At 40.7% G+C, this 25,898-nt stretch overlaps 2 protein-coding genes across 7 annotated transcripts in view; one reads left to right on the top strand and one right to left on the bottom strand.

The window, feature by feature from the left end:
- Positions 1-10,629, top strand: part of NUP153 (nucleoporin 153) — a 42,645-nt gene extending 32,016 nt beyond the window's left edge. For 2 of the 6 annotated variants that reach the window (XM_083449290.1, XM_083449288.1), the window contains exons 18-22: positions 331-1,194; positions 5,895-6,281; positions 6,953-7,228; positions 8,624-8,777; positions 9,546-10,629. In XM_083449290.1, the coding sequence (XP_083305416.1) occupies positions 331-1,194; positions 5,895-6,281; positions 6,953-7,228; positions 8,624-8,777; positions 9,546-9,630 (1,766 nt within the window). In that variant the 3' untranslated portion in view covers positions 9,631-10,629. Of the gene's footprint in view, positions 1-330; positions 1,195-2,948; positions 3,489-5,894; positions 6,282-6,952; positions 7,229-8,623; positions 8,778-9,542 lie in introns of those variants that run through there. The other 4 variants (XM_083449289.1, XM_083449287.1, XM_083449292.1 and 1 more) reach the window with 2 other exon arrangements.
- On the bottom strand, positions 10,527-25,744 carry FAM8A1 (family with sequence similarity 8 member A1). The gene is made up of 5 exons (XM_083449616.1): positions 22,476-25,744; positions 18,035-18,155; positions 16,526-16,649; positions 16,004-16,143; positions 10,527-14,656 (listed from the first exon to the last, which is right to left on the bottom strand). The coding sequence occupies exons 1-5, from the start codon at positions 22,879-22,881 to the stop codon at positions 14,512-14,514; spliced, it is 936 nt and encodes a 311-aa protein (XP_083305742.1). The 5' UTR covers positions 22,882-25,744; the 3' UTR covers positions 10,527-14,511.
- Between the last annotated feature and the right edge of the window lie 154 nt (positions 25,745-25,898).

Genomic DNA, 25,898 nt, shown 5'->3' with positions numbered 1-25,898 from the left:
AAGAGTTTGTGAATGTTTATTCAAAACCTGCCAAAGAGTCCAGTTCATTTTGTTGCTTCTTCAAATATTTCATAAAAGGATTTCATCTTTGAAATCAGTTATCCTTGTCACGTAGTTTGTGTGTCAACTTTGCCAATTCTGCATAGTCCATCAGTTTTTCTTGCCATAGTTCTTTCGTCGGGATTTCCTCATTCTTCCATCCTTGTGCTATTAAGACGCTTGCCGCCGTTGTCGCATACATAAAAATATTTTTTAATTTCTTTGGCAGGTCTATTTAAAAAAAGGTTATGTTGGGTTTGTAACACATTTGGTGTACTATGTTTTTTTCAGGTTTTGGAACTGCTGCTGCTTCTACAGTCCCATCTACTACTTCTTTCAAATTTGGTATTCAGTCATCAACGTCAGAGCTTCCTCAGACACTGGGAAATGCAGAAAAGAGTTTCAAATTTGGAGAGCAAACAGGATTCAAATTTGGTATTACATCAGAGCTGGGATCATCAACAAACACAGTGACTGGAGGCTTTAAATTCTCGAAAACAGAAGGGTCCAAACTGGGAAACTTTCCTTTGGAATCTGAATCGGAGGACAATGTGAAAGATGGCAAGAGCAATAGTAGTTTCAACTTTGGACTTCCCTCTGGGGCTAAAAGTACGCCTTCTACATCATTTCAGTTTGGAATAGCTAACCTTGGACAGCAAGAGAAGAAAGAGGGACTTGGCAAGCCTGCCGGAGGCGGCTTTACTTTCGGCACAGGTTCCACAGCCTCTGTAGCTGCACCTGAGAGTAAAACTGGAATAAGCGGTTTCAAATTTGGTAATACAGAGGAAAAGGAAACTTCAGTCACTCCCTTCTCCTTTAAGAAAGTGGAGGAGAAAAAAAATGAAAACCCTTCAACAAAAGGTGGCTTTACTTTTGGTAATGTAGAATCCGTACCCACCCCGCAGCTTGTTTTGGGAAGGACAGATGAAAAACCGGACACTGTTGCCCCTTCCTATCCATCAGTGTTTGGAAAGAAAGCAGAAAATGAAGAATCAAAGGCACAACCCATGTTTCCATTTGCAAAGGCAGAGCAAACCAAAGATGACAGCACAGCAAAATCTGGATTTAGTTTCAGCCTAGCAAAACCAGCAGAGAAAGAAACTGAACAACAAGCAAAGCCCGCTTTTATGTTTGGAGCACAAGCAAGTACTGCAGGTAGGTACAAAAATTCCTTATAATTCATCCCATCATGTTGTGAAACGGATTTTTTTTGACCGGTGATTTAAGAAACTGAACAATGAAGAGACCTTGAGAGCAATGATAGAGTCTTGTAATATTATCTCTGTTGTTGTCCTTTTGCTTCGGAAATATACTGTTAATGAACACCACTTGCTGAAAGCCTACAGAAGTGTTTTATTTTGAAATGTTTGGGAAGTGTTCTTGGAAAAGGCAAATACCCCTTGGATAGCTTAAGGCAGGGGTCAGCAAACTTTTTCAGCAGGGGGCTGGTTCACTGTCCCTCAGACCTTGTGGGGGGCTGGACTATATTTTTGGGGGGACACACACGAATTCCTAGCGTGGTGTAGTGGTTAAGAGCGGTAGTCTCGTAATCTGGGGGACCAGGTTTGCATCTCCGCTCCTCCACAAGCAGCTGTTGGGTGACCTTGGGCCAGTCACACTTCTCTGAAGTCTCTCAGCCCCACTCACCTCACAGAGTGTTTGTTGTGGGGGAGGAAGGGAAAGGAGAATGTTAGGCGCTTTGAGACTCCTTAAAGGGAGTGAAAGGCGGGATATCAAATCCAAACTCTTCTTCTTCTATGCTCCACAAATAACCGAGAGATGCATTTTAAATAAAATGACACATTCTACTCATGTAAAAACACGTTGATTCCCAGACCGTCCCCAGGCTGGATTTAGAAGGCGATTGGGCCGGATCCGGCCCCTGGGCCTTAGTTTGCCTACCCATGGCTTAAGGCCTACAGTGGGAAACTAGCCATACAAATAAGGTACGCAGTTCCTGTAGGCCTGTAATCTCTCGATAAAGCTCAGTGCCAGCTCAGGCAACATGCCCGTAGATAGGGTACAAATATGATGCTTTGTAACAGCCCATTTGATCTTCTAAATTGGAGTCTTACAAACATTTTATTCTGACAGCAAACCTAATTAGGAGAGAAACTGAGTTTATTTTAGAAGAGTTGGTATAGGGGACTATTATTTACACTTAAAAATTTTAAGTGAATATTGTAGATGTTCTTTTGCTATGGAATAGCAGCCATTTCTGATTTTAAATCCTTAGGATTGTGCATAGGTCATTTAATTGCGAGCTTTTGGAAACTGCTGTCACCATTAGGTTTGGGATGCTGTTCAGTTGAATGACTTATTACCAGGCTGTGGGTCTTTACAGTGGCTGATTATAAAACATTAAACAAAAATGTATTTGTGGGTACTTCAGTTTCCAGGGTGAATATCAAATAAACCATGACAAATTTTGTGGGCTGCCTTAGGGGTCCCAAATAACCAAGAAGAACTCTTCAATCTTTTGAACATATTTGGCACATTTAATGTGCATAACATAGTTGGCTAAAAATAACAGTTCACAATACTTAATGATTTAATTTTCATCAGTTAATTAAATTTTGTCCTTGGCATCAGTATCTCTTATAGCTTTTCTAAATTAATGCTTTAAATGCTTGACTATCAAGTTCACTGAGTTGGGTTTTTTTTTACTGGTCAAATAGCCAATACTAAGCAACAGCTCTTAAAGAAAGCAATGCTTTCAGAGTAGGAAAATGGGACAGGAATCATACTTTGAAAAAATGAATAGATTAATTGAACAAGAATTGTACGTAACAATCTTTGCACATGGATAATTATGAATTATTTCATAGGAGCTGGGGGGAAATTACAATCAGGGAAATAACCACAGAACATCAGGGTCTTATAATTACTGTTTTATTATTTATTACAAGGGGAGAGAGATAGCATGGAGCAAGAGAACGAAGACACAAAGTTCAGTAACAACTTATGATAGATGCAAGATGGAAAAGGAAGCCAGTATTAGAAATTGGACATGGGAATCATATGGTCAAAGCAATGTGCATAACATCAAATGAACAGAAGAATTGAGAACAGATTTTTAAGATGGAGGAGGAATATAAAACATTACAATGATTGAGTCTGCAAAAAGGGAATGTAAAAGTGTCCCCATTATAGAAAGAGACTAGTGATCTTAGAGTTAAGAAGAAAAACTGGATTTGAAGACAAGGGAATTATGTGAGAAAATAATCCAAGTAAATGTAAGGAAAGGGAAAAATAATTTCGTGAAAGAGGAATTGAGAAAGAACAGGCAGGAGGCAAAACCAATGGGTTTGGTTTTAGATGAAATAGGAGCTTAGTGAGAAGACATTTGGTGAGGCATCTAGAACTATTGAGACAAGAGGCAAGATCATGAGCAGAGAAATGGAGATGTAAGTCAATAGGTTAAAAACAGTTTAAGATAAAGACATGGATAATGGAAGCAAAAGGAAGATTATATAGGACACCTGTAACAGAACATTGTAGGTCCTAGGAATCAGTCTCTTACTAAAGAGTTTTACTACAGTTTTACTAAATTAAAACAAAATATAAGACTGTTGAGGAAAATAATGACATTAGTTAACCCCCCCCTGCAATTCAAGCTTTTTAACCAAGATCAGACAAAACAATGGAAACAGAAAAAAATAGAATATTTGAAGGAGGTGTTGGAGATCCTGGGATATCAAAATAAGATACTGTACTTCACATTTATGTAGCTGCCCCTGAGTATTCAACGCATTTTGCATACATAATTTGAAATTAGAGTGCTCCCCCCCCCCAGTAAAAGCAATGAAAATGGAATGAAGGCTAAACAAGTCAAAAGCAGTACTAGTAGAGGAAAGAGAGAATGTAAGCACCACCCACTGAAGAATTTTGGAAACATGCTGAAGGAGAAAAATAGAATGATATAGGAAATGGGAGAGTTGAGAGGAAGGTTTTTTGGAAGTAATGAGAGTATGTCCAAGAGAACAGTATGTGAAGATGAAGAGAAGATCAACATAGGAGCTAAACACAGCGGAGCTATAGGAGAAGCATAAAGAAGGAATAGAGTGAAGAGTGAAAAGAGGCTGGGTGGAAAAATGTTTACCAACATAGGCCAGGGTTTATTCAAGGTGAAAAGGAGAAGGAATATCAGACCAAGAATACAAACTTGACACCCTCTGCAGTTCTGCCACTGTTGCATTGTCATTTGCATGTGGTTCGTAGAACAACAGCAAGGTTCAATCAGGGTCTTGCTATTTAGATCATGTTCTGGCACACAAAACACATCTATGTCAACCCTGTTTTCATGTCACCTGACATCAGGATATCTTATTGCAAAGTGGGTGGCAATTGATCAACCTGGTGTAGCAGTCCTGTGCCTTGGTGCAAGCATGGTGCCGACCCATTTCAGGCAATATTGGTTTAAATTATCTATGGTTTATCAGAAGGAGCATTGTGCCTGCACATCCCATCCTCTTTATGGGGTGTTAAAACAATAATTTCCTGTAACATCTGAACTGAGAAACTGTGACCCCATCTCCCAACTATAAACCAGGTTTTGAAAATTCAAGTTTGATATTCTTCTTTTTATTTAACTTTATTTAACATTTATTTTTAATTAATTAAATCATACTTTCCTGGTGCGAATATAATGGGCAACTGTTTGTGATTTAGTTTTGGGTTATGGCTCATTAGAGAAGAAACCATGTTGAGCATAGTGCTTGTCCCAAGTTCAGTAAATCATGATTTATTAGACCGCAGTTGTCATACCTGAAATGACTGGCCATTGTGTCTCATAACTGTGATGCCATTTGTGCAAAACATGGTACAGCATTCGTAGGATTCTTAGTTGAATTTTCTCATGGACATTTCTACATACAATTCTTGAAATCCTTTACGGCATCTAAAATCTAGCTTTCTATTTCTCAGCAAGTGAATAGAAGTGGAAGTTGTCCAGTTAAGATCCACAGTTAGTTTTACAACTATTGAGGAAGGGATAAAATACAGGATTCAAGATGATGAAGAACTGAGCCAAAGCTAACAAAATGAATTTAAAAGATAAATGTAAAGATCTGTATTTATCTAGACTTCTAGACAGTACGCCTGAGGTCAGAGACTGTTGTCATTTTGGTAACACCTGATCTGCTATGTACAGTTCTGGTCACCACACTGCTCTGCATTCTACTCAAATTTGAGTTAGGCCAGAGGAGGGCAACAAAGATGGTGAGGGGCTTGGGAACCAGGTCCTATGAGGAAAGGTTGAAGGAGATGTTTGTGTTTACCCGGGGAAAGATATGGTTAAGAGGTGGTACCTCGGGTTACAAACACTTCAGGTTACAGACTCCGCTAACCCAGAAGTAGTACCTTGAGTTAAGAACTTTGCCCCAGAATGAGAACAGAAATCACATGGTGGCAGCAGCAGGAGGCCCCATTAGCTAAAGTGGTATCTCAGGTTAAGAACAGTTTCAGGTTAAGAACTGACCTCTGGGACAAATTTAAGTTTGTAACCAGAGGTACCACTGTATTTGAAAACTATCACACAGATGATGGAGCAAATTTGTTCTCTATGCCTCCATGGGGTAGACCCTAATCCAACAAAGGGCAAATTACAAAAACCTAAATTTCAGCTAAACATTTCTGACAATATAAGCTGTTTGGCAGTGAAACAAACTGCTATTGGACTTTCCTTCATCAGAGACGTTTAAAAAGAGGCTGGGTGGTCACCTATCAGAGATGTCATAGTAATGGGATTCCTGCACTGGATCTTTGAAATACAAGCCAACACAGATTCTGTGATCTAGCTTTACTCTGCATCTTCATTTCTTTCTAAAAATAATGTTAATCCCTTTCACTTTCAGATCCAGGATCGGCAAAGTCTACATTTGGCTTCCTGAGCTCTAGTTCCTCCAACACTGCTGTGCAAAGTGTTGCTGCTGCTGGTGGTGCTGGTGGTGGTGGCAGCGGCAGTGGCGTGTTCAGCAGCACCACCTCTTCCTCAAATCCTGCCCCACCAAGCTTTTTGTTTGGACAGGCCAGCAACACTGTGAGCAGCTCTGCTTTTGGTAATCCCTCTGACTCCAGTACAACCCAGTCCTTTGGGTTCTCCCAAGAGAGCAAGCCACCAACAACCACCTCCAATACAAGTGCTCCTGCTCCATTTCTTTTCGGTACAGCAGCCACCACTAACAGTGCAGCCAACACTGGCTTCAGTTTTGCAGCAGCCACCACAACAGCAGGTCCTGCAGGTATGCTCAGAACTTGAAGAGATTTGGTTTGTGGCTATCTACTGAGGGATTTGTTTTCCAGAAACTTGGCTGTAGAACAACATACAGAGAGCTTTGAAAAAGATTGACTTGGCAAACATATCAGTGCTATGGCAGTTACGTTCCATAACAAATTCAACAGATTCATGGTCAAATTGAATGATACTTATATAATGTTCTTCCTAAGGGGGGGTGGGGAGAGACCAGCTTTTCTAAAGCTACCCAGTGTGGTGTTGGCTGAGCTGACATTGAACCAGGGATTGCACAGCTCATAATTGTAACTAGCAGTGCTACACCAGCTACATACATTCCATTGATGGGCTCTGTGTGCATCAAATACTGCTGTAATACGTTTTAATGTAGCAGTGTGAATGTTCAAAATAACGCTTTCCTCTGCACTCACTGGAAGTCTTCTTCCTACTGCTACTTTGCCTTCAGCTGTCTCTTGATGCCTTCTGTTTTCCCTTTGTCAGTGTGCCTACCTTCCCTTCAATTATTGCCACCATTGTTGTTTCCTCTTGCAAAAAATGGAGTGCAGTGTTACAGCTGTTAAATAAGCAAAAGCCTATACACCCCAGAGTAGAATCTAAAGAGTTAGAGTCTTAACCACCGAGAGCAGTTCTCAAGTTTATTCTGCTCACTTCTTTTTCTAGGTTCATCCTCTTCATTTGTGTTCGGTTCTGGGTCTTCAGCTCCTGCAACTGGTCCTGCATTTGGTGCCAGCCAAACACCAACATTTGGTCAAAGTCAAGGCTCCAGCCAGCCCCCTGCTCCAACCTTTGGATCACTCTCCTCCTCCTTATTTTCTACTGGTGCTCAGCCTGCACCTCCAGCTTTTGGCTCCGTGTCAAGCAGTACACAGCTTCCTGTCTTTGGACAACAAGCTACCCAACCGCCTAGTTTTGGCTCTAGTACAGCTCCTAATTCTGGTAAGTGCAAGCTCTAGAGATCTTGTGTTGTAGGCTGGTGGTGTTGCTAAAGCAGAGCTATGTTTAGGTTGTCCCATCCTAATTTTTCAGTCATCTTTGCATGCTAACCTGTGCTAGCATCATGAGTGCCACTTTAAAATACTTCTTGAATCAAATTCTGTTTGCAAATTAACAATTGATTTGAAAAGTTTAGTATTGCTATAATACTAGAAACAGAAAATGATCTAGATATGCTTCAAGTGATATGTGCTTACCTCAATATAGTGTGCATAGTCAAATGTCAAGTCAAATGTCAAAACATCTGTACATGGAGCACACGTGATTTCTTGGTTTGAGAATCTCTTATACACAGACACATTCTTTATGCAAATGGCATAGAATTTATAAATGATGAGTTCCTCTTAACTCTGTGCTCAGAATTTTTTGTTTTGTATTGATAAAATTACACCTCAGTGGGATACTGAACATAGGAGTGTGAAATGTTTACATGGAGACAGGTAAACATTATTGTCAAAAACACACAATGTGTTTTGAAAGATCAAGCTCAGGGGTCAGCAACCTTTTTCAGCTGTGGGCTGGTCCACCATCCCTCAGACCATGTTGTGGGCTGGACTATATTTTGGTAAAAAACAACAAATTCCTATGCCCCACAAATAACCCAGAGATGCATTTTAAATAAAAGGGCACATTCTACTCATGTAAAAACTTGCTGATTCCCAGACCGTCTGCAGGCCGGATTGAGAAAGCAATTGGGCCGCATCCGGCCCCCGGACCTTAGGTTGCCTACCCTTGATCTAGCTGCTTTTTTCCAAGAATACTGATGTGATACTTTGTATGATACATCTGCTTTATTGGAATATTTTTTCCTCTGAAGATCCATGGCTTTGTACATTTTGTACTTTGTACTTTATGAATCATTTCAGCCAAAATATAATCCAAAGAGCTAATGCTTAGGATATATGCTATCTGGTGCACTGTGTAACACACAGCAGAAAACGAGAGAGAAAGTTAGCCAGAAACAAAAAACTACATTAGCTGTGCCAATGGATTTGGACATGGCGAAGTGGATTTTTTTCTTTTTTGTATTAGAAACTGCTTGTGAAGGTCGCATTCGTTTCAGAAGAGTTTTGCCATGTAGCATTGGAAGGTCTTGTTAAATAAATATGTGTGCTCTTGAACATGCTTTTTTTTTTTTTAATAGATCTAGCTCTGTGGATTCCAGAATATCTTATTGGTGCACTCCAGCAATGCAGTAGTTGCTTTGTGAACTGCTATACTTGCATTTTCCTCCTTTGTAATAGTGCTTCTTAAGAAATTGAAGTCCCCCATAGACAAATAATTGTGAAGCAATGCTTTTTATCCAAGAGGCTAAGTCTTTGTATCTCGCTCTCTTAGGTCCGGTGTTCCAGTTTGGAAGTAGTACTAATTTCAACTTTACAGGCAACAGCCCAGGAGTATTTACCTTTGGTGCAGCTTCTGGTGCTCCAGCACAGCCTGCAGGAGGCTCTTCCGGATTTTCATTCACCCAGCCTTCATCATTTAACCCAGGGTAAGTAGGGGTTAAGGCTTGGCATGATAGTGTGGCAGGGTGTATATATATTGAAGGTGCAATCTCCTAGTGCTTCCATGCACATGTTGTAATGTAAGGGAATCATTTTCAGGTACATCTATGGGAATTCCACACTATTGAATAGCAGTGCCGGGGTGGGGGGCAGGATGAACTTTGCATTAATTGAATCTACAAATTTGCTGCAAATTTCAATTTCAATCTAACTGTGGATATTGGAAATGAATATTTAAAGCTGATGGCATTAAGCCTTTCAGATCAATTACCGTATTTTTCGCTCTATAAGACGCACCAGACCACAAGACGCACATAGTTTTTGGAGGAGGAAAACAAGAAAAAAAATATTCTGAATCTCAGAAGCCAGAACAGCAAGAGGGATCGCTGCGCAGTGAAAGCAGCAATCCCTCTTGCTGTTCTGGCTTCTGGGATAGTTGTGCAGCCTGCATTCGCTCACATTTCCACTTACTTTTTAGGAGGGAAAAAGTGAGTCTTATAGAGCAAAAAATACGGTATATGCCTGCAGCTATCCTTGAAACAAAAGTTTAGATTACAACTCCTTAACTGAGTGACATAATCTCTAAAAAATGATGTATTTAGTAAATGATCTATGGGATACTCACTCAAGTGCCTGTTTTTTTGCAGTGGATCATTTATTTATTTTCATTTTTGTTCCACAATATTAGAAGCTTTAAGACATACGACTATCACTTTTAAGTTCCTCATGTTTAATTCTTTTCCTCCCTAAAGCAGGAATAATGGGAAAAATATATTCTCCACATCTGGATCTTCGCAGCCTGTTCGGAAGATAAAGACAGCTGTTAGACGTAGAAAATAAAATATTAATGATTGTTACAGACAGCAGTTTTCTTACCCACAGCTGGTTGCCCTGCATTGTTCAATTACTGAATTGTACCTCATGCTGGGTTTAGCTGAAGCCAGGTCTGCCTAAACTCTGCTCGCTTTTTCCCCTCCCCATTTAGGTTTTTTAAATAATTAAGAGTTGGTGGCAGGGAGGATCTTAAGCAAAACTATTTTAGAATCCAAGAGTTTTCACTGACTTGGCATGGTCTGGCTATAGATATAAATATAGCCTGCACAGCGAATGGCTTCGTATAATACCTCTGTTTGCACCACTTTGTGCGCTCATCTGCGTTTACTGACACCTCGAAATTGTAATTATATCAGAGGGGAGTCTGTATAGAGTAGAGAATGTGGATAATGAGTGGTTTCTATGCGGAGTTTGTGCTGATGTATGTGTGAAGTGAGCGAGTTGCGTGTATTGTGCACTAAAATTTTCTGATAGAGGAAGAATGATTAAAGAATGGTCCATGCTAAGGACTAGTTAGATCAGTAGTACTTCATTCAATAATTAGATGCTCTTTCTATTTTCATTCTTACTCCTTATCACCTGTCTCGCTTTTTCAATATTTTATTATGAAACAAATGTGTAAATACAATTCAGTTTCTCAATGTACTTTGACATAACAGATCTGTGAACTTGAAATTTTAATTTTGTGTGTTACAGCAAATTTTTGTTTAGTATTGTCTCAGATTTTATTATGTAAATCTCATTATTCAAAGTTGCCTAAATCCATTAAAGACCTTTAAAATTGGGAATTCTTAAAGTGAGTTTATTGGCTTTTCTGATCCATTTTTGTTTGGACCAAAAACCAGTATTGTACAAAGTGTTAAGTATATATTTTTATATTTACGGAAATGGACTCTGGTGACTTTGGATAATAAGGAAAAGTTTAATATTAAAGCCATGTTTATTACAGTATAATTAACATGTTAAACCATGGGATAAATGCCATCAATAAAAATTATGGAAATATGTTTGTGGTGAATTTTAATATAAGCACGTGGTCTTACAAGAATCTACAAATTCTCTGTTAGTAGGATATACGTCTTAGATTTACAGTTAACAAATGCTGATCAATGTAAATTAAATGCATCTGTTATTGTGCTAATAACAGGGTGCCTGAACTTCAAAACCCAGAGGGCTAAACACAGTTGTCTGGAGCATTTGAATACACTTTACCTTGCAGTAATACATAATAAACCAGGGACAATAATGTCTTTATTAAAATAGTTACTGCCAAGTAACTGGCAGCAAGTAAAAGATAAACGATCGCAGGTACCTTGATTAACAGTCTCAGCTTGGTTTATAAGAGGTTCTTCTTCTTTGCGGTCTGCAGTCCCATATGCAGGTCCTCATCTTCACAGAACCCTTCAAGAGTTCCAGTCAGGAGGTTTGTGCTCATTCCTCCCCTTTCCTGCTATCTTAAGGCTGGTAGGTCTTTAGTTTTATATACATGCCTCAAAAAACAACAACTGGATAAGCACCTTTCAACTATGTTTTTCCAACAGCTTGCATTATCACCATCTAGCAAACCATTCTCCATTGTTTTCTCTTGCCCTAATCCTCTGCTGCAGGGGCCAAAGTCCTCAAGACACACAAAGAACATTTTGTCCCACGTATTTTGCTTTTATCCTAGCAGTCCTCAGGGATGGGTTTCTAGCATGTTTGATAGCCTAAAGAAAAATAACATAAGTGGCTGAACACATTTACTCCTTTTTGGAAAGGGATGTGGGAGGCAAGAAGTCAAGGAGCGGTTGCCAGTTGTGGGCAATTTACTTTGTGACGTAGAACCTGCTTTTGCAATATGCACAACTCCATGTCTGGCTGGCTTTTTTGTATATGCTTGGGGGCAGGTAAAAAAAACTCGTAACCTTTCCATTCTGGTGTTCCTGAGACCTTTTGAAGCATGGTGGCTCAAGAGTAATGCAACTAAACTATTAGTTTATGAGCCAAGGGTCTAGAAACAAAGATGAATTTATGAAGCACCTTTTAAAATAACATATGACCATAATAAATTTATCAGCCCCAGCAGTCAGTAATTAGCAGCTTTCACTGAAAAATGTGGGGTTTTAAAGCCTAAAATATGTAATACTCAGCTATGAGCAACAAAGCAACAACTTGATAAATGCAACATAAAGACACATACCCAAAGTATAAAAAAGCAATCATGTAGGCAGTTTAAATGCTGGCTTAATTAATCTTTATAATATCTAGTAGCACAAGTACTGCAGTATTCATTACTAAAATAGTTGATCAAAGCAGTTTGTGTCCTTTATGGTCTACAACTGATAATACCGCTGCTGCTGCTGCTACTACTACTACTGTGTCTCTCTCAGCTTAACTAAAAGTGTAGAAACGTACCCTTCAATTGATGGAACTGTGCGCAAAAAACACCTTACAAATTAAATGCAACACAGAAGGGTAGTGCAAACAAAGTCAAAATCCACAATCCTTGAACTGGTAATAACCTTTTTCACATCCAGATGGACTGACTTCCACTAGTCAGAGCTCCACTCCATGATTTTCCACATGGTTCACTGTTCTGGGCCTGACTACTCTGCAGGTAGTCAATTCTGCTATCCCTTGCTGTTGAAAGTAACTGAATGATCTTATCACACCAGAAGCAGAGATGCTATCCCCAATTGATATCAGCTTTAATTAAGCTAGGATAAACTACAGTAGCACATAATTCAGCAATGCTGTGTGGAGCTACCTCTTACTACTTGATTCATAGAGCTTAATTGATTCGTCAGCCCAGCAGTTCTCTTAGAGGGACTGAATTAGTGCTAAGTTATAATTAATGAAGGCAGGTACCTAAAGCTAAACCAAACCATGAACAAACCTTGGTTACAGCTTGTGGTCTGAATGACATACCATACCCAAAGCATGCATTAGCAGGGTGTGGGAGAAGCAGAGAAGTGCAGTGGCCAAGATCTCTTCAAGAAACCCATGCTAAACTAGTTCAGCTTAGCATTGCCTGCCAATTGGCTCATAGGTTCTTTAGTTCTAAGGAATAGGGTATTTGCCATAAGACAAGTGGGTGTGGTAAATCTCCCAATCCATCAGTGCTCTCCTGTAAGTAGGCCTTCCTCAACATGCATTTATGTTCAGTGCTGCAAACCGTAGAAGCAAGACCACTTGCAGATTTTTCAGCCTGAAAATTAATTCATTCAGAAAGATGGAAAGAGACGAGTTAAGGAAGCAGCCGTGGCACAAACTTTTAACCCTTCCAGAAATGTATTTTAGGAGAAATGTTAAGTACTTACTCCTGTATGATCTCCCCTCCAAGAGGCTCTCGCACAGTCATCTTTATTTGAACACAGGACTTCTCAAAATTCCTGTGAGGCGAGAAATAATATTTCTTTGCTGCTCCCTATTGAACAGCAGCCCTTCCCTTTTAACTGCTTGTCTAATTAGAAGAATATTTATGATACTCTGTTACATTTGGAAAGTCACCACTGTAGCCATATGGTCTGTCAAGTTTGAGATCCCTGCTTATGTACATGGACAAGAATCTGAATCTCACGACACCATTGTACACCAGTTCCAAAACTACACCAATGGCTCAGTTGTGAACTTCCTTAAATTGAGATACTGCAATAACTTGAAAACACCAGTGTATGTTATAATAATTACATTTTTAAAAGACGTGGTTTTTTTTTAAAAAAAATCAGCAATATCCCATTACAATAAGTTAGTTCCTTATCAAATGACCAGAAACAAATTAATAGAAACATTGTGTTCTGGTTACATAGTATTTGATCTTAAGGGAACAGAAGATTAAGGGAGAATGGTAATACTTTTTAAAGTTTGCCAAGCCATAAAAACTTGATACCAATGTGCTATTCAGCTAATATTCTATTTGTAAAAATAAATCATGCAAAATATGCTTTGTTCAATAACGATAATTTAAATTATCTAGGCACACAACCAGATAAAGTGAAAGTGCACCTATTTATATTTGATTTTTCAAAGATCACACGAATTGTCTATTGCTTTAGCGATAGTATTACTGGCTATTTTTTAAAAAATTATTTTGTTATAAAATGGTGCAAAAGGCTATGCATAAACTTCCTTTTGCTCATATCTCAAACTTACTGTGGTTCTCATTAAACAAATCTGAAGCTTTGTTTTTCTCCTTTTTGCACTAGTTTAAGTTTTCTGTGCTCTTACAAAGGGGGAGGGGGAGGAGAGAGAAATCAAACTTTTCCTTATCCTAAGCAGTGATTAACAAGTAATTTGCATCTATTCCCTATAGTAATACTGCCAGAACTCCAATATATACCAGTTTACCAATACCAGAATTATCTGCCTTCCATGATACAGCACATATTCAGTTACTGGATTTGTGTTCAAGATCTCTTCATCATGCAAGACACACAAGATGTTTAAAGAAAACTTTTGAGTATTAAAATACAATGTTTGCATGAGAAATTCATGATAAGGCTTTTATAAAGTGGCAACTCAAGTCTGCCACCATAGCATTATATAACTTCTAGCAATTTGCCACAAACACTATAATCCCTTTGGTTATCTCCTGTAATAGTTTTGAGTGTTCATGAAAAATAAGTCTCTCTTTTGCTATAGGACCCTCACTGTTAAACTAGCATTTCTCATACACTAGAAGACACTCTGACCATAGGCTGCCAATAGCTTTTGAAGATAACTAATTCTCTTGATCAGTTCAAATACTCTCAAATTATATCAGTGCCATTTTCTCCAATGTTTATGGCACTGCTGGAATTTAAAAAAAAGTTCAGTGTCATCATTGGCACTGTTCTGGAGTGACAGATTCAGAAATCCACCAGATGTCATCAGCACATTTGAACAGTAGAATCCTGGCTTCCTTGTGTATCATCTGACACCGTTTCGTTTTACCACAATTGTTCCTGCTACAATATCATAGGCTGTTCGGTTATGCTGAAAGAACAGCAGGGTAATGAATGCAGGAAAAAAGGAAGCAATAGAAAAATTCTTGATCAAAGCTCGTATTGTGGATCTGGAAAGAAAAGAAATTATATGTCATCTCTGCAGTTCTGTAAACGAGTTATTTTGACAAGAGTCATACAACTGCTAAAAAAACCAAAAAAACCAACCCCACTCTCAGAATAATTTCCCATTTCTGAGAACCGATACACATCAGCTTTCATTAAGACAAATTTTCTATTGTTACCTTCAGAATCAAGGATATTAGTCCTAGTTTGAAGAATCCACTCTTAACATAGCCACACCAAAGCCATGTTCCCCCTTCACAGCTGGTGTACTGCTGTACAACTAGTATTTTGTGTTTTACTAACATGCTTCTTCCATTCATTAAATATTCAAACACCGTTTCTCCAGGAAAATCAACCAGAGATCATTAGTAAAGGATTCAATATTATAATGCCTTTATACAAAGACAAGCATTGTCACACCATAGAATACCCTGTACGGTTCTGATTGTTGTACCTCATAAGGATAAAAATCAGAACAGTAATTCAGGGAGTTATAAATAACCAAGCTTTCTTCCTCATAAATTGTTAGATGACAATGAAGGGAACAATCCTACGCACAAGAAGCTGGCAAAAAGAAAGCCAGTGTAAGTAAAGCTGATGCAAAGTTACACTGGATCCAAACCCTGTTCAGCTGCAGGGATACTGCTGCTCTGCCAAAGCCTGGTAAAGGGAAAACTTGCCTTTAAAATAGTTTTCTATGCTGGGTTGCCAGGTCATGTGATTGAACTGAATGAGCTTAGGATCCAGCTGAAGCCCCCCAATCTGGTCGCACCACACCCCTGGAATCCCCCTTTTGGGGGCTTACACCAGCCTTGGCCCAATGACCTTCAGCTCAGCCAGTTGAGTGCCATCTGAGCACCGGCTGAACTAGGATGAACAAGTTACATTGGTGTATCTTCGACAGAGTTCAGGGTTAGGGACTTAACACCAGCTGAGCCAGGGATCAACCAGCTAAGCCCGAAATCTATTGAATCCTAAGCTAGTCATTCCAGCAGAACTTGCCATAGGATTGCCCACTAAAGTATCAAGTTAAAAGTTAGTCTTATTATTAGTTCAAAAATAAAATAAGTTCTGCCTACTGATGTATGTGGTTTTTAAAAATGTCTTTATAGTGCTTGTTGTTTTCAATGCCAGCTGTCTCTATTGTTGGCTTATTTTGTTAAAAAATCTTACTGTATAAAGTTTAATTAGGCTGTATGCCACCTTGAAATTGAAGTGGAGGTGGGCAAAAGACCTTATCGAAAGGCTCTATTGAACGAAGGAAAAATAACTATTTATTCAATGTAACTAGAAAAAATTGATGAACCACTACCTGTACCAACATAATAGTGATACAAAAAAAGTTAACTTACGTTGTCATGCTCACATTAGAAGATGGAATCACTAACACGCGACTTGGTGCAATAAGTACAGATGTGTCGCATGTCACAACTCGAAGCCCAAGCAGAAATTTCCCTGGGGTTGCTCCACCTGCTCCCCAAATGCAAATAATCTGAAAATAAATGCCATTTCAAATTTTGTCGCCAGGAAACAATATTTTACTTTGCAAAACCTTCCAAATGCAAACACTTTAAAAATGAAGCTAACTTGATGAAACCAGAAGAACTTCAAAACATGTTTTGTAATTGGGGATATAACTGAAGAGGGAGGGATAACCTGCTCCCTGTCCTGGGCAACTCAATAACCCTAGAGACTATGCAGATAGTGGCTTCTGCTTCTTGGTCACACTAGAATGTAACATAAAATAGGAATTCATTTTGTATATCGGTGACTTTTCCAAAAGTTCTCATTATCTGTGTCAGTTTAAGCTCACTAAGGATTAAGACATATGTTCTCACTCTTCACTACTGAACGTGTAGTTAAGGCTTAGATACCTCATAGAAGCAGACTAGCAATCTGTAGACAAGGGCCACTATCATCATTTTCTGCAAATCTTCCATGGAAGTGTCTTCATCTATTTCCTCTATGATGTAATGCATGGCAAACTTGGATATATCCCTGCACCAAAAAAAAATCATTTTAGTAATCAATAACACTAACATACAATATCGCACTACAGTATAGATGCTTCTATTCAATCCCCACTTTCCTGTCAAATGTTTTCACCTGATGGGAATTTTAACTGAATAGAATTGAGTAGTGATTAAGGAATCAGAATTAAGTTGCATGGGTGTAGCCAAGGGGGGCAGCTGCCCCTCCATAAAGAAAAATCCATAAAAAATACTTAAATAACTGAGGTTCTGCTCCCCCACAACAAAAATCCTGACTACACCCATGACAAATTGTGTCTGTATTTCAGCCAGTCCCAACTGTATTTAGATTACACAAGCTGGATGCTACTCGCTCTTGGCAACAGTTTCCATTCATGTAGAAAATATGCTTATTTCGCATCTAAAAGCACAATTCCACATCTACAAAATCATGAGAGATAGTATATGGTAGGACATCCCCAGGACTAATATTGCCTGTGTCATGAACTTCACAGTGTAACCTTAGGCACTCTCAGCCTCAAAATTCATGGATAAAAATACTCCATCTTCTCCTCCAAACTTCCTCCAACACGGGGAAGTTGTACAGTCTAAAATATGGTAGTGTATGTGAACTGTTACAAATACTTCAAAGTGTACAAAAATGCTGGATTATGTTAATTATTTTGAGGTAAGGAAACCCCATCTGAAAAATCTAAATATTTTATATCGACCAATACCAACTTATCAACTTTTATCAAGCTATACAATTATTTTAAAAATGTTACGTTAAAAAACATTAGGTGAGATGCAAACAAGTATTCTATAATTTTTAAAAAGATGAAGATAATTTTCCAATATACTTCTCTATAAGGAAACAATATTCATTAAGTCAAAAGTCACCTACACCCAAGGACTATAGCACTCATTTAGCAAATGCTGTATTTACTAAATCTTGAAGTATGACTTGAGTTTTGCTGCAACTCCAAAGCTTGAGAAATAGGGTACAACTAAATTTAAGCTTATACAAAGTATTATTATCATATTAGTTTGCTGTTTAATAAAGAAACATTTTTTGGCTCAAAGCAACTAACATTTTTTTAAACCACAGGACCAAATTAAAATGTAACAAAATATTTGAAAAAACTCATTCATGAGTGTTCCTACATGGAAAAATAGTTCTACACCTAGAAACCTAGTATGGCAGGGAGGAAACTTGGCTAGATCCTTTAACATATATGTTTTCTATGTTCAGGGATTTATTTTGGTATGAAGAACATTCAGTCATTCAGCCTCCACCTGCAATTTGAAATGGACTAGTTCTGTTATACATTTTTCTAATTCAATGAAAAAAAGAGCACAGTTAAGAGGAGAAGAAATTATAACATTTTCTATACTATGTATTATAAAACTTACTTTATTCCACTGAGGTGCATAATACTCAAAACTATGGTTGCTTTAATAAAGAAAAGAATGAAGAAGTCCACCATCTCTGCTATAAACCTGTGAGCCAAGGATGGGATAATATATTCACGACCTGTTTTTTAAAAACAAGAGTATTCAATAGTATAGTATTAATACAAAATAAACAGCTTGAAAAAAGGTGCAATGTGCACAAGATAGGCTTATTATATTTCACTTTACATAAAAGGTAAGGGTAAAGGACCCCTGACAGTTAAGTCCAGTCGCGAACGACTCTGGGGTTGTGGCGCTTATCATGCTTTACTGGCCGAGGGAGCCGATGTTTGTCCAGAGACAGTTTTCTGGGTCATGTGGCCAGCATGACTAAGCCGCTTCTGGCGAACCAGAGCAGCACATGGAAAGGACGTTTACCTTCCCGCTGGAGCGGTACCTATTTATCTACTCGCACTTTGATGTGTTTTTGAACTGCTAGGTTGGCAGGAGCTGGGACCGAGCAACGGGAGCTCACCCCGTTGCGGGGATTCGAACCACTGACCTTCCGAATGGCAAGCCCTAGGCTCTGAGGTTTAGACCACAGCGCCCTTCACTTTACATAACCAATGGCAAATGATGCAATATTATTGTTGTAAGTATGTATAATGCACGAAAACACATAGACACAACTGGAAACCACACCAGCTTAATGGAAATTTACCACCATATAATCATTACTACGTGAACCAATGTTCTCAAGTGAAAACAAAGTACTGAGAAGCAACAAAAAAGACTGCCTGATAGTCTTCTCCCATGCCATGCTATCCTGGCATGAGGTCTGCTGCAATAATACTTGAGCTATTCACAGAGAACTGAGGCCTTGCCATGAATCATCTAGGGTTGGGATGGAGGGAAAGTAGACTTTGGATCTATTTGTAGATATCTGGCTGATTTGTAGGGATCAAGGGATTCAAATTACATGTGTGGAAACTAATGTGCTAATAAAGAACTTGTGTTTAGTTTAATTGACAATTACAGTGTTAAATGGTTATTTTTAAAATGATATTTCTACTTATACTCAATTCTATTTCTTCTCTTAATGAACTTTACTATTTCTATTTACATATTTTAAAATGAGATGTAATTGTATGCTGATCTAATCAATACACTTTATATACAGTACTTTTTCCAAGTTAAGTTAATGAGAATTAGTTAATGTAATCTAATTCTCAACATCTAATTCTCAACATCTAATTCTCAAATCTGCAATCAAAAATAATTCTCCGCCATGGCTGGTCTTGTACTAATCACTTATCTCTCATACTGAAGTTTTTCTCACCTGTAAGATACACTTATTAAATGGTTGCTTTTAACGAGGCCTTACTGCAGCTTTGCTAGCTAGTTTGAAAGCTGTATGATCAATCCTTATGCCACTATTTTGCAACTAGTCCTGATGCTTCCTTGTGCTTTAAAAGGGAGGCAAGTGAGGAAGAACATACATTTTACACTTGAGTTGGAAAGCAACCTTTTTCCTACTCCAAATTTCATATTTCCCTTTTGAAAATAAATATGAAAATCAATGCTTGAAAATGGAATTTCAAGATTTGAGCTTCTGCGTTTATTTTATTTTGACATTCTGCATTAGATGCACTTGGTGTTTCTACAGAAATGACAAATATTTCAATGCAACGGTATCATACCGCAAACTGCACTTCTGAGTGACATTGTAGGTTTTCCAGAGGCATCTCACTAGCAATTGTAGGAAACCGGCTGCTGGCCAAGAAATACCTTAATTAGGTCTAGGAATGCCCTTATGCACTTATCCAAAGGGCCCCACCCAAGCCCTTCCATGCTTATCTTTACCAAAAGTTTCTAGAAGGGTAGACATGTTGAATTCCAACCTATACCTATTTCCTGAAAGCAAGCTCCACTCATCTCAATGGAACTTAGAATGCAGCAAAATCAACAAAGACTCTTGCAGCCCCTTAAAAACACAAACCAATTTATTAGGCTTTTTTCAGGCTCAGCTGGTCTGAGGCCAGGGTGGGGGTCCTGTTAGAATAAAGTTGTAAACTCAAACGAAAAATCAACCAGTCTGGTTACATAAGATAGCAGGGCCCCTTGGCCGACTTAGCTCTCCAAGGGCCGCTACAAGTGTACCCAGCTGCTCACCCCTCTAGATGGGCTTGCTTTCATTCCAAGCTTACTCCTCCCCCTCCACTCTGTCCTCAATGAACTGCTCAGCAGAGTTTTTCTGAGTAGTAAAATAATTGGTGAGGCACAGCCTTGGAGGGGAAATGGCCAACCACTTGGAAATTGACCAATCTCACATTGAAAGTCAATGTCTGCTCCAAACTTGATACCACAGTTGATTAGGCCTTTAGACGTACTTAGAGCATTGTCATTTTTTGCAGTTATTGTTGCCTGAGGAGACAACAGAACAATAGAAGATGTCAGGCCCACCACATGCTCTCTTGACCCTTGCCCATTTTGGCTTTTAAGATCTAGCAAGGAGGGACTTGATTAGGTGGACCAAGGGAATGGATTATGTCTTACTTAGAAGTCGTAGTGCATTCCTTCCTGAATCACCCAGTCACATATCCCATTCCTGGGCAAGATAGCAGAGTGTGACAGCTCGCCAACTACAGACATTCCAGGATAAAATTAATTATTCAACCTAATTTCAGTTTGCCTTCAGATCTGGGTATGGCACTGAAACAATCTCGGTCATCCTTAAAGGACTGCTCCCATACAGTAGTATTGGAGGACATCTAATCAGCTTCATGGCATTCATATTGTCCCCCATTCACTTTAATGGAAACCAGCAGCCGTGTGTGGACCAAGACAGCCTGGTGGCAATGACCACCAACACACACTCTACCACCTCTCAGTTGAATTACTGCAACACACTCTACATGGAGCTGCCTTTCAGTATAGTCCAGAAGATGCAGTTAGTGAAGAATTCCACTGCCATGTTTTTACATGGGGTAGCAAGAAGAACTCTGCACAGGGCCCAGTTCAAGAGTATGGACATACAAGGCCCTGTACAGACTGGGGCATTAGTACTTTTATTTTTTTATTTATTAAATATTTTCTTGATTTACAAAAGTCTGTGCAATGTCTCTCTCTTGTATTCCCCCCCCCCCATGTAACATTTTTTACAAATCAGTTTCATTTGTTGAGACATTAGGAAGAAAAGGGGGAAAGAGGTGGAGGGGGGGAAAGATGGGTGGGGATGTTTCTATTTTACTTAATATACGTAGGGTTTGGTGTCTGGCACTAGTACTTTTAGAACACCTCCCCAGATGCTGCTGCCCAGGACTGACCTGCTGGGAGCCTGAAGCCCTGCCTCTCTCCACCTGGCTTGGGGCGGGGCCTGACAGGCTCCATAAAGGATTGCTGCTGCTTGACAGAGAGGGCTCCCTTTTTTTCCATCTATGTCATTTTAAATTGTAATTGATATTAATGTTGTATTTTTTAGTTTTAGATTTTATTATTTATGTGGAAATTGTTTTCCATTTGGTTGTGTACCTTTTGATGTGTTTTATTTATTATGATTTTTGTTATGTTGGTAATTATGTAAATCTGCTCATGTTGTAAGCTGCCTTGAACATTGTTTTAACTATGGAAAGGCAGCATACAAATAAAATGGTGGTGGTGGTGGTGATGATGATACCTTCCAACCTATGCTTGAGAGAACTTGTTCATGATGCCATCAGTAAGCAAAGACCAAGGAGTAGGGGCATAAGGCAGGGACTTCTCAGTGGTGCCCGCCCCCAACATCATGGCATTTCCTCCTGAGATTCAGTTGTCCCTGTCCCTCAGCACTGCCAACAACTAGGTGTAAAGTTAAAACATTTTGCCACCCTGGGTTGCCACCCGGAGGTGAGGGGTAGGTATTTAATGAATAAAACTGGTGCTATTTTAACAGATGGTTTATTGCCTTCTGCATTACATTCCAAACACTGTTATCATTCTGTTTTATTTATTTTAAATTACGGTTTTGTGAAATCTGTATTGTGTTTTTAAGACTGTTGTTAGCCACCTAGGCTCCAAGCTGGAAGAAGGGCGAGGTGAAAGAATAACAAACAAACCCTCGCTGACAGCATTTCCTTCTCTTGTGCAAGTGTGTTTGTGTGCGCCCAACAACTGAGAACCACGTTCCGTTTCTTGCTCCTGTTAAGGAAAACTTCTGCCACAACAGATTTGTTGCAGTCTTTAAAAGGGCGCCACAGCATTTACCAAAACGCTGCCCATAAGCTTCTCCCCTTCACTCATTACAAGCAGCCCACCTCCCAGGCGCTGCTTCTCGCATCTACACCCCAGGCCAAACGGCGCGCCTCCCTCCCCTCCCCTCCCCCAGTCCCGTAAACATCACCATGGAAACCCAACCCTCAGGCCGCCCCCGCCCCCTTCTCTCCGCTTCAGCCCCGGCGCCCCTTCCCCGCTTAACTCCTCTCACCTGCCGGCCGGCCGGGTTCCCTCAGGGAGCTGGCGGCGGGGGCGGCCCGTTGGGTCAGGGGCGCGTGCCTGCCCGCGGGCGGTTGCCCAGCCGGGGCCGCGCGCGGCGGGGCGGGGCCGCTCGCGGCGGGAGCCGGAGGGGTCGCGAGGAGGTAGTGGAAGGGGCTGTAGTAGTAGCCGCCGGGAGGCGGGGAGGCGGAGGCGGCGGCTCCGGCCATGAGCGCGGCCAGGCCGCTCTGCCAGCTCAGGTAGCCGCAGTACGAGTCCCACAGCCACTGGTGCACCCGCCGAGAGTACTCCCCTGCGCTCAGCGACTCCGAGGCGGCGGCGGCGGCAGTGTGGGCGCCGCCTGTTTCCTCAGGGCCGCCGCCGCCAGCGCCGCCTGGGACCTCCTTGGTCTCTGCCATGGCCCCGGCCCGGTGCGCGGCCTTCTGCGCGGCGCCTGTCACTGCCCGCGGGCCTCACTGCGCAGCTGCAGGGCCATCCCGCTCCCCGACCGCGTACGCCGGATATATAATATATATCTGCGTGACAGGCCGAGCGTAACTTTCGCGGCGCCGGCTGCGTAGCGCTGACGTCACTGGCGGAGGCGGGGCTGAGAAAGAGAGAGAGACGCCCCAGGCCCAGAGGCACGGTTTGGAGCGTACCACTGCCTCTTCACGACCCTATGTGAGATGGTATCGCCCAGCTGCGCCGCTAGGTGTTTCTGGGGCTGGGCTTGCGCCCCGCCCGCAGCAGAGAAAAGAGGAGTACGATAAGGAAAAGAGGCAGGGCGGCCAAAGTCCTTGCACTGGAACAGGGTCCCTATCATCCCGAACCCATGCGGTCTGCCATACCCCTTTGCAGGTGGGAATCAGAAGGCGCCGAGCTGCCCAGAATCACCAGTGCACTTAGAATAGCAACGTGTTTGACCTGTGAGCTTTGACCAGGCGTACTTGCAACTTGCACATCCTCTCCTTCAAGTTCTCTAGAAGAGGGGACTAAAGGTTTTCAGCGAAAGCAACAGGCAGTTGTACAGCGTTGCTGACCATGCCAGACTTATGTTTTGAAGACTCGCCCAGATTATCTGAAGCAAACAAGGATCCCTTGGAAGCAACCTGTCCCCAGCTCCCTGACCCTCTGGGGATCCTTTATCCTCTCTTGCCTGGCAGCCAGCGAGATAAACAAATGCCTTGTGTTGGGATAAGTTGGCACAGCTCTTGGCTGTAAGGCCAAACCTATTTCGTAACATCCTTTGTCCGTGTGTTTAGCTGGCTTCAGCTGCTTGACCTCATTTCTAAGTATTTTTGGATCAGACTTTGAGTGAAGTATTGCATTCATTGTGAGAGTTTTTGCTACAAGTTTGGGCTGCTTCAGAAAATCAGTGTAGAAAGCAAATGTGTTATCATTCTAAGAATCTAGTCCCCAATAATATAATAGTAACATAAGAAGATCCCTGCTGGGTAGGAACATAGGCCTATCTAGCCTGGCTTTCCATTCTTGCAGTAGTTAAGGAGCAGTCTCAGGGAAGCCCACAAATAGGATATGACCACAGCATCTTCCTGCCATTCCTGATCCCCAGCAGCTCTTACTCAGAGGCAAACTACCTCTGGTACTAGAAGTAATATACAACCATTGTGACTACCAGCCTTATCCTCCATGATTAATGGGTGGATATTCCTTTTTAAGTCAATGTGTTTAGGTCTGAGTTCAAACTGTCGTTCGGGTTGAGCAGAGAGGTCTTACTGCCTAGTCCTATCAGTATTTACTCTTGAGTTCAGTGAGACTTACTCCCAAGTAAATGTGCATATTTTCAGTCTTAGAACTTAGCAGCAGTTCTTTGTGCAATTGGGAATACCTCTGGCTGAATTTTCAGTGGGATTACTGTAATATGCAAACACTGAACAAGAAAGTTTGCTGGAACAGTATATTGCCACTGCAGCAGGTAAAAGTAAGGTAAAGGACCCCTGGACGGTTAAGACCAGTCAAAGGTGACTGCAGCATAACATTAAGACAGATACATTATATTAATTCAATTGCACACCAGTGTAACCTGCATACTAGAGATGAACAGCAGCAACCTGCCATTCTCTTATAGGATCAGCAACTTTTTTATTCCTTATTCATATGTACTCCTTGGTGCTTAACTCTAACTTGATTGTGAGTATTCACAAATATTCGAATAATTAGACATGAGACCTGAGTGATTGTTTTCCCTCTCTCTGCCTGTATTTGAATGATTGCCCTTAGAATTCTAAAATAGTTTCAGGTTTTAATAATATAAATGTCACAGCCCACTTCAAGATAAAATTAACAGTATCATTTGTTCTTTTTTAATTTAACAAACATATTTTCAAAACTGTAGCTCTTCCCATTTTTTCTGAGGAGTGTTTGGAAATCGTTTACATTCTAGTGCTTATTCTGCCACCTGGTGGCTATGCAGAGTCAGTATCTCAACAAAGGTTGATAAGTAAAAGTCAGGTATACTGTATTTGCTTTTTTTGCTTTATTTTCACAGTCATATTTGTAGATTCTGCTTTTAATTGCAAAGTGAGAACACAAATTGATTCACATTTAAACACATAATTTCCCCAAGCATATGTTCTTTAAAGCCTTTTCTTATTGAGTATTTGCTGAAAGTGGTGAAAGCCACTGAGCCTCTTGGGCAGGGGTCGGCAAGGTTTATCTTGCCTGGGCTGGATCGTTCCCACGGAGATCCCTCCTTAGGCCAGATTGTGTGCACGCATGAGCGTGCCGGTCCGCAATTTTCAGTTTAGTGCAGTGCAGTGCGCAAGCGGGCAACTTGATTCAGGGGCGGCTCGTGGGCCAGTAAATGACTTCCATGGGCTGCTTCCTGCCCATGGGCCTTAGGTTGCTGACCCCTGCTCTTGGGCTTGCCAATCAGAAGTTCGGTGGTTTGAATCCCCGCAACAGGTGAGCTCCCGTTGCTCTGTCCCAGCTCTTGCCAACCTAGCTGTTCGAAAGCACACCAGTGCAAGTAGATAAATTGGTACTGGATAGTGCGTGTGTCCTCAAGGTTCTCAATTCTTAAATCCGCTTAAATCACATGCTCATCATTCATTATGTAATTTGAGCAAATTTGAAGATGCATTGGATACATATATCTTTTAACTTTCTTTTCCCTTCCTTACCCTCTTGCACATCCTGATCTGCCAAAATTCCTATTGGTAAGCTCCTTTGGTGTGGGACTGGGGTTTGTAGTATGGTGCTTTGTGCCACACACATGGGCAACATATAAGTAAATAAATCACTAAAAAATCAGATGGGCAAGGGCAGCTGCTTTGTGTAGTGCCTTCCTCTCAGCCTCTCCATTTGCTGACTCTCGGCTCATACTCTGCTTAGGATCTTTTCAGTTGTGGCTTTGCAACATTGGGACACTCACCCCAGTGCAGCTTATCTGTTGTTAAGAAGACTGATTTCTTTT

Source organism: Podarcis tiliguerta (assembly GCF_965153285.1).
Source record: "Podarcis tiliguerta genome assembly, chromosome: 7".
Lineage (NCBI taxonomy): Eukaryota > Metazoa > Chordata > Lepidosauria > Squamata > Lacertidae > Podarcis > Podarcis tiliguerta.
Note: the sequence above shows the minus strand (reverse complement) of the source record. Positions and strands in the feature narration are given on the sequence as shown.

What these genes read in the sequence shown, in the direction of transcription:
- FAM8A1 (XM_083449616.1), bottom strand. Translation starts at nt 22,881, where the DNA reads ATGGCAGAGACCAAGGAGGTCCCAGGCGGCGCTGGCGGCGGCGGCCCT. An exon ending in ATGCACCTCAGTGGAATAAA is followed by an intron (nt 16,650 to 18,034) that starts GTAAGTTTTATA and finishes TTTTTGGTGCAG; the next exon opens with GGATATATCCAAGTTTGCCA. An exon ending in TGCTAGTCTGCTTCTATGAG is followed by an intron (nt 16,144 to 16,525) that starts GTATCTAAGCCT and finishes ATTTATTTTCAG; the next exon opens with ATTATTTGCATTTGGGGAGC.